This window comes from Thalia democratica, chromosome 8, assembly GCF_965202585.1.
Source record: "Thalia democratica chromosome 8, ktThaDemo2.hap1.1, whole genome shotgun sequence".
Classification (NCBI taxonomy): Eukaryota; Metazoa; Chordata; class Thaliacea; order Salpida; family Salpidae; genus Thalia; species Thalia democratica.
In genome coordinates this window covers 14,117,873-14,126,844 of record NC_139172.1, presented here as the reverse complement: position 1 = coordinate 14,126,844, position 8,972 = coordinate 14,117,873, and the positions used below count along the sequence as shown (strand labels likewise).

The 8,972-nt window shown below is 24.7% G+C and overlaps 1 protein-coding gene across 1 annotated transcript; it reads right to left on the bottom strand.

The window, feature by feature from the left end:
• Positions 1 to 988: 988 nt before the first annotated feature.
• Positions 989 to 8,691, bottom strand: LOC145842921 (2-phosphoxylose phosphatase 1-like). Its single transcript, XM_082950397.1, has 9 exons — positions 8,674 to 8,691; positions 7,262 to 7,390; positions 5,767 to 5,894; positions 4,530 to 4,691; positions 3,446 to 3,608; positions 2,715 to 2,853; positions 2,318 to 2,503; positions 1,639 to 1,757; positions 989 to 1,285 (listed from the first exon to the last, which is right to left on the bottom strand). The coding sequence occupies exons 2-9, from the start codon at positions 7,299 to 7,301 to the stop codon at positions 1,179 to 1,181; spliced, it is 1,044 nt and encodes a 347-aa protein (XP_082806523.1). The 5' UTR covers positions 7,302 to 7,390; positions 8,674 to 8,691; the 3' UTR covers positions 989 to 1,178.
• Positions 8,692 to 8,972: the final 281 nt, after the last annotated feature.

The following is an 8,972-nucleotide window of genomic DNA, read 5'->3' as shown; positions in this document are numbered from 1 at the left end:
TAGTTGTTTATTTGCTTGAATTTGAACTATTTTGATTAACAATGTACAAACTTTATAAATTTACCATCCCTATATCTAGTAAATAGGTAGCTCGAAAAAACAGCAATTGTGTGTATTGATATGCAAGGCATAAAAATTAACTTAGCTTGAAAAAAACAATGTTTGAAAAATGGAATATATACCTAATAAAAACTATATTAACTTATTTCATATATATTGTTTTAAATGTGTCTGTACAAATTTAAATATGACATGTATAAATAACAATGTTAGAAAAGTATGCATAAACTAAACTTAAACTAACTAAAGTATTAAATAAAAAGTGGTTTAAAATATGAGCATTTTTTAAAGTTGGTGTGCATAGAAAACTTATAAAAAACTAAAATGTGTCAAAACTAAAATCAAATGAACCTTATTTCTTATTACTATGTTATTTTAAATGTATTAACACTAAAATATTACATTTACAAATAAAAAAATTATAAAAGAAACTGAGGTATAAAAAATATTGAAAAAGAATATCTAAGCTATAAAGAAATGACACTTTAGTTAATTACTGTGCATTACTTTTGTACAAAATGGAAAATATTTGCATATATTTTATTTAATTAATAGGTATTATATAACCAACTTATTAAATCCGAGCACTCTTGACACTCTTTTTTCAGATAATTACTTACTGTTGTAAAAAAGAAGGAATTATGAAACTGAGAAACATATCCTGTTAGAAAGATAATCTGTCTTTTTTCACATTTTTAAACTAAAGCAGTAATTACTTGAAGATATTTTAAAATGTTATAGAGAGACTTAAAATCAAACTAATCAAACTAAGTCGAATTACCGAAAAAATTTAACTAGAAATATAATTTTGCTCAGCGGGCCACAAAATTTTCTTTCGCGGGCCGCATTCCATTCAAAAAAATAACATGCTCGCGGGCCGCAGATTTACCCTTCGCGGGCCGCAATTGGCCCGCGGGCCGCAGTTTGCCGACCCATGTGATAATAGTTAGTAGCTGAGAATACTCATATTTCTCAAAAAAAAAATTTTTAGAAAAAAACATAATGTAGCATTAAAAAAGTTTTAATAAAAATAACAAAAAAATAAATGATTGATTGGTAATATACAACAAAACTACAAATTAATATGTTATTACACCCTAACTAAACATTAAATAATTTCAATGTTGAACTTTGCATGCTTCTTCTCTAGAGTTGGCGCCAAAATAACGAAAAATATCGATTTCAAAATAATTTTTGAAATGATGTAGTGTGCAAATTTTTAAACCTGTATAAAGACAAGATTGGATTAATTTTGAAACTATTTAAAAACAAGAGACTTAAAGTTAAAACAATTGTTTTCTTAATTATTCGAATCTAAACTGGATGTAATTATTATAGACTTTCAAAGATATCGACTGTACTATACTAGCCGAACTTTAAAAAAATTAATTTTTTTTTTTAAAATGATGATCGAAAATACTATTTATAAAAATGAAAGTAAATTTTAGTTTACGTAAAAATGTACATGTTTTATCAGTTTATAACTTGTTAAATACTATTAACATAAAATTAATATTTGAAAAATAACTTTTTAAAAAATTAAATGTTTACAAATGCAATTAGTTGTTAAAAAAAAACCTTTGCAAACAAGCGATTCGCTAGTAACATCCTTTTCATTAAAAATAATTCTCACATGTTTCCCAATATCTTCTGCCTGCCATAACTCGAAAACAAGTCGGCTTGCAACTGGAGGCCATCTAAAAAATAAAATTAAGTAGAAAAAAGTGTACATCTAAAAACTAAGCATAGTGCTTTTAAAGTATGCTATGAATTTCAAAGTCTTTATAAATAGCTTCAAAAAATACATAAATATTTTCTTTAATTCATATATACTGGGGAAGGACAAACTTTCTAGTCGGCGGGCTAAATTTACTAGCAAAAATATTTTACAGCCTCGAATTGTTAAAAAACTCTTAGCGGGCTGAGTTATTTAAAAAAGTGTACTATAAAAATTAAGAAAAACTCCTTAAAATAAAAATTACAGTCAAATAATCATTTAGCAAACACTACTGTGTACTAATAACAGGTTAATAGCACATTTCAGAATATCTTTAATTAAATGGCACACTTTAAATTGATTTGCACAAGATGTTAAGTATAAAATACGTCTCGGACCAGATTTAGCCTGAGGGCCGACCTCTACTATACACAATAGATTATATAAACAAGTTTTCGATATGGATTTGAATAACTGCTTTTCTTAAAAACTTTGAGGAAATGAAAGGCTTCAACTATAAATTATAGCATTAAGTCTTACATATAATAAGGTAAATGCAAAAGACGAATAAGTGACTCAATTGTCTCATCGTGGCCTGAATAAAGAACAAATTTTTGAAACTCAGGAGATGAAAATTCCGTGTTCATATTCGAAGCCAGCTGTGCAATCAGCGGCTGCATTGTGAGCATTGAAGCATTGCTGATCAGAAGATCATCATCCGCTTTTCTGCATCATATTTAGTTACATTTATAATTTCGGTTTTTTCACAACAAATATAAGATGAAATTTTATTATAGAATAACCTAGAAGTATTAGGTATTTAAACCAAGAAACTTTAAGTTTTTGTTTTAACCGTATATACTGACTAATGACAAATTATTGCTGACTGTTTTAAATGAAACAAATAGTCTTTTGAAATGATTTAAAGTTAAATTACGCAAAAAAAACTTGCTTTTGAATTTTGTTATACAAATTTAAGACGTGTTCTAGTTGTTTATAACTTATTGAATCTTCAAGAAGAGGTAGAGGCAAATATTTGCAAGAAAACCCATTAATTAATCCGTCGATAAGTCTTCCTTTAAATATATTTTACTTACTAGTCAATATAATTTAAAATTTGTAAGATTATTAAGATTTTATAAAAGCAATGCATACTCGAAAACAGTTTCTTGACCTTTACTTGTTACTTAAAATTTTTTTTTAATAAAACTTTAAAAAATTTTAGAAGTAAGCGTTTTACTTTATAATATACTTGGACTCGTGCTTAGGAAAATACACGCCAAATCAAAAAATGAAGAACAAAATCTTTGCAAAATTAGTTAATCTCAATTTTTATCAATGTGAAACTTAAAGCCTTGATACTAAAGTAAAACATTTTATACAGAAAACTTTAAATAAGTTTTTGTATATGCAAAAATTTATGAAGTATTTTTAATAATCGTATGTTTTAAGTTATAAAAATTTTGTTTTATATAAATTGTAAAGTTTTTGTATGTATAAAATGGAGAAAAAGAAGGTAGTACTATAAACATTTTAAATCAGATATTAAAAATTATCTTTACTTTTTAGTTTAAAGGTTTAAAAGAAGTTTTGCTTAGTCAAAAATTTTTGTTGTTAAAGCATAAGAAAATAACTTTTTTTAATCACTCTACAAAAACATCATTTTACTTGGGTGTAAAGTCAAATTAAACGCTTTTGACAGATTTTTTACAACTTCATCATTAGAAATAGGCTGATGAATCAGGTTTGCTTGCTTTGTACGAAAACTTTTGTCTGCACTTTCACAAAAACATTTATCACCACAAAATTTTGTAGAATCAGAAAACCGAACCTTAAAAATAAAAGTAGCAAACTTTATATCACTTTTTGTAGTAGTAGTACGCTATCATTTCAAATTTACAATTAAACACAAAAGCTATTTTTATTTAATATTTGATATTTTCACACTTTTTATACTCTTAATTAATACAGAATATTCAGTTTTTACATATTACACATAGATGTCAAACTGAAATTATTTGACACATAATTGTAAATACAACAGTTATTTTAAACAAAATTGGGACTTTTAAACATATACTAGAAAACTTAACATCCTAAATTTTCAATCTTAATAAAATAATTATAAAACTTATAAGCATTATTGCTTTACAATCTTTAATATTATTCTAAACAGATCCTTGGCTTCTCATAAACTGTTCATAATAGCATGGTTACAACTGAAGAAAAAAATTATGAAAACAAAGTTATTATCATTTGTAAACAAAAACAGTAAGATCAGCTATAATTGATAAGCTTTTGCTTTTGTACAATTTTTTTTTTGCTCATTGCTTCAAAATTAAAAGTTCTTGCAAGTTGAATAAGCTACTACTATATTTAAACATAATAGCTTTAAGAATCACAGGAAGAACTTTTAAAAGTTTGCTGAAGTTTAGTGCTTCGTAAAAATTAGTAATATATGTAAGCTTCTAAATTCAGCATTTGTTAATTGGTAAACTTTAGTTTTTGTAAATCATTGAACTAATCATTTTTTGATAATACTTCTTATTAAATATATGGTGCAATGTTGTATAACACTTAGTATAAGAATCAAGCAAAGTTAAATATTGTTTAAATATAAACATTTTTTATTCTATACTATTTCTAAAACACCATAATTTTTGATAAAAACTACTTTTTTTTTATAAACAAACAAAGCAGATTTTTGATTAATATATTTTCTTAGTATTTAGAAATATATCTAAAAAAAAACTTGTAATCTGGCTCTAGGAATTAAAGCTTTTAAAAAGGCTGCACCACTTTGTAAAGTTCTTGAGTTTTTCGTACTATAAAACAAAACATTTTCAGTTTTGTGTAGAAGTTTTTGGTTTTCATATTTTTTTCTCAAAACTAAGCCACTTAAAACTTGCTGTGCCTAAAAGAAAACTTTTTTAAAGATTTAATAAAATTCATGCATCCAGTCTGAAAATATACATTAAAAAAGTATTTCAATAGTTTGGTTTTGGTACTGGTTATAACTAAAAAGTTTAAACATAAGTCATTCATTAAAAAAAAAAAAGTTTATTAAAATTTTATTTAGCGCATCATCAGAATAAGCTTGCAAAAAACAGATATTATTGTGTAAAATTAGTTATATACTATGATTATTAAATGTATAGCTAAAAACAGTTACATCATAAAGAGTTAAGTGTAACAATCTGTTTAAAAGGTTTAAATTAGAGTTAAGTTGTACTTTACTGATATGAATTTTTTTTCAAGACAAAATTGTTAGAATAAAAACATTTAAGATAGTAGAAATTTCTTTTGAAAAAAAATTAAAAAGAATATTACAAAAACGACATTAATAATACTAAAAACATTATAAAGTTTTAAGTTGTAGAAATCTCTTTGTTTACAAATTTTCGGCTCGCAAGTTCTAATGAACAATAATTTTAGAATTGCGAGATGATAAGAGTTTTTTGCTCTGGATAGATTTTCGAATCTTCTATCCAGGTAGATAGTTCTCAGCACAATTAAGATTATTGAGGAGGTGTTCATGGATGGGTGACTGTTCACCTTTTGGCTTAACGTCGTTATTAAAAATAAACCTTTATAGATTTTTTGTGACATTCTGCTCTGGCCTGACGTGGACAACGTGTTTATAACGTTTTCAATGACGACTTTAAGCAAAGGTGAACAATCATCAATCCATGAACACCTCCTCAATAATCAATTATCATCAATAATATCAAATATAACCTCCTTAATAAAGTAGTTTTTTAATGCTTTATTGAAACTGTACATATCAATAAAAACTAAAATTGTTCTAAAGTTAATCGAATAAAGTAGATGACATTGTACACAAACTTTTAAATTAGATTAAACCAAGTTTTTGATTAATAATCTCATCATTTAGAAATTTTGTATCAAAATATTTAAATTCTTCTATTAAGTAATACAAATATAGCTATATACTTAATTTAAAATAAATGTTAAAAAGACAAACTAACCATTCCATATAAAGTTAATTGTCCTGGACTACAATTTTTTTTTGAATAAAACTTCAAAAAACCCCTTTCTTTTAACTGCCTTTTCACTTCGTGTATTACTTTTTTAGAAAACTTTCCAGAAAGCATTCCTACAGTTAAAATTCATTTTTACTAGGTTCACAAAGAAAATTAGTAAATAGTGCCAAGTTTATAACAGCCTAGCTTCTGACAAATAGCTAAATGATTAAATAGTCTTGACAAAAAACGTATGTAAACCAAACATATCAAAAAGTTGAAAAATATACTGATTAAATAAGTAAATATGCATTGTTTATTTTTAGATTAATAAATTTTATATGGTAGTTAAGCCAATTTGAAAGATTTAGAAAACATTTATTTCCAAATGAAATTGATAGCAACTAGTTTCACTTTTTGGTTTTTTATTTTAAAGCAACTATTAAAGAAACCTGAAGGCATAACATATGTCTACTTGTGTACTCATTTCCATATTTAAAATAAATTGTTTATATAGCTTATGTTAAAAATATAACTTAGGTATGCTTGATAAAGTTTCTGAAGGTGCAAGCTTTGAGCATTACCATGACTTTTAGAAACACTTGTTTTATAAAAGTTGTAGCATTTATGTAGATTATTAAAACATAAAAACATTTAGAAATGTAGTTTTAAACTAGTTTTGTGGGTAATATTATTAATACTATTTATACCAAAAAAAAGAAACAAGTATATATATATATATATATATATGTATATAATTTATCACAAGAAATTTAATATACACTTATTGACAAAATTACAATAGTAACATAGTTGTTTTAACCAACAAAACGTGCATAAAACATTTAACAAACTGTGTATTCATATATGTGTTACATAAGTTATCTTATCAACTATTTGAAACCTAAGTTGCCAGATGCTTATTGAAAATTTTTTCCTGATTTTCTCAATTTCTTTTAGGCTTTTGAAAGTAAAAGTATTTTAGTCAATTTTTAGTATAAACGTAAATTAAAGGAAAAAAAAACTGTCTTATATGTTGTAAAAGTATTTATAAGATGCTGGAATGCTACTTTAAATGTTTTATATAATAAAAAAAATCTAAATAATGCAACATTTTTTTTTGCATATGATAGATTTTTTGTATCTAATAAAAACTTCATTATTTAACATGTAAAAGTTGTTGAAAATTCAAGGTTTTTTCTGCTTTCTTAGTGATTTCTATAGAAAGTTCCAGGATTTTCCGTTTTTTTTTTTTATTTGAAATTTCTCCAATTCAACAATTTTCTAGTTTTTTTGCCTAAATTGTCAAATTCAAGGATTTTCCAGTATTCTAGGTTTTTTGGCAACCCTGTTTAAAACTATACTCAGTAGATTTTTTTACTGTTAGTTAGATAAAATATATATCTAAATATGTTTAAAGCTCATTTTACATTACTGTTATATTTTTAAAACATTAAATCGTCAGCTTTAGTTTTACAACGATGCTCAAAATTAAGCTTACCAATGTTTTCAGTACAGAAGTTAACATCAGTGAAAAACATTTTGTACAAATCATATTTCAAAGGTGTCCTATCACCATGTCTAATAACAGCTTGAACTTGTAAAAGCTTATTGTTTTCAATGAAGTTATCTGCAAAAAAATTGTAATTTTTGCTCTTTAATTTTATGTGAGCTGTTGTCTAAAAACTTAATTGTTTTTTTTTGTCTAACTTTTTTTGTTTTAAATTCTGTACATTTCCATGTTTCAACTTGTAACTTATCCAGTTTAAAACTTTTAAAACATTTTCTTATAATATAAGCTTAACAACTAAAACCACAAAAGATTAAAGTTACTGCATGTCAAGTATGTACTGTATGTCAATCAAAACTATTAAGGGCATAGGGGGGTAAACACCTTTTTTTGGTTTTTGATCTTATTTTATATAGTTTTTACCAAGCTATAAAATGCTTTTTACAGATTTAAAAAATTCAAAACAATTTTTGAGATATAGCTGGTCAAAGTCGGAGGCAAGAATAGGATCCTTATGGGAGGCAAACTAAAACCGCAAAAATAGACTATTTCACTAAAAATCTATCTTCTCCTACGTTTTTTGAGATAACTACCTCAAATTTTTAGGAAATGTTTCTTGATATATTTAGAAAATTCTTTTAAAAGGAATTTTAAAAAAACTAAAAAATAAACAAAAAAAAACAGTTGTTTTTAGTTTTTTTGTTATAAAATTTTTATTTTTTAATTTTTTTAAATTCTGTTCCTACAATTTTTTTTAAATATTGCAAGGAACATTTTCTAAAAATTTGAGGTAGTTATCTCAAAAAACGTAGGAGAAAATAGATTTTTAGTGATTTCTAGTTATTTGCCGTTTTAGTTTGCGCCTTCCATAAGGATCCTATTGCCTCCGACTTTGGCCGGCTATATCTCAAAAATTATTTTGAATTTTTAAAATCTGTAAAAACCACCTTGTAGCTTAGTAAAAACTATATAAAATAAGATCAAAAATAAAAAAAAGGTGTTTACCCCCCCTATGCCCTTAATAGTTATTAAAAATAAAAGTTGTTACAGACAAAAAATATAAATACAATTAAAATTAAATTTAAAATAAATTGACATCTAAAACCTAAATGAAAAAAAATATATTTAGGCAAATTAAAAATGAAGTAGAACATAAACAGCATTTAAGACAATATAAATCAAAAAGTTAGAAAAAAAGGATTTAAAAACGTAAAATTCAAAAGTTGTAAAAAAGTATAAAATACAATATTCAAAGTTTTTACTGTTAACAAATTTGAACTTTATTTGAGGTACCTTACATGAAAAAACTACTTTGTTTTTGTTGCTGACATACAATTGTCTGTCCGCAAAACTCTTTGACATAATTGTTGTTAAAATAGTCTTTATTGCATACAAAAACGAACTTCTTTTTTTGGTATATGTTGTTGCTTATGTGATTTTTAAAAGTTTCTGTTAAACAAATATTTTATAATAAATAGAAAAAAATATGAAACACACAAACTGATCATATCTTATATGATATAAAAAAAAAAAACTTATTGTTAGTTGAACAGTAGAAATTTACATTGCTACTTTATAACTTTTTAAAGAGATCAAAATATATTTACCAAAATGTTATAACAAAATTTTTGTATTTATAGGGCAGTAAATAATTTAGTTAAAAAAAAAAAATTTTAAACATTTAACATATTTATAAAACTTA

Excerpts from the sequence above, each read along its gene's own strand:
- LOC145842921 (XM_082950397.1), bottom strand. The coding sequence starts at position 7,301 with ATGTTTTTCACTGATGTTAACTTCTGTACTGAAAACATTG. Across the intron at positions 5,895-7,261 it reads CTTCTGTACTGAAAACATTG|GAATGCTTTCTGGAAAGTTT; the intron begins GTAAGCTTAATT and ends TTTTAACTGTAG. Across the intron at positions 1,758-2,317 it reads TTGCATTTACCTTATTATAT|ATGGCCTCCAGTTGCAAGCC; the intron begins GTAAGACTTAAT and ends TTTATTTTTTAG.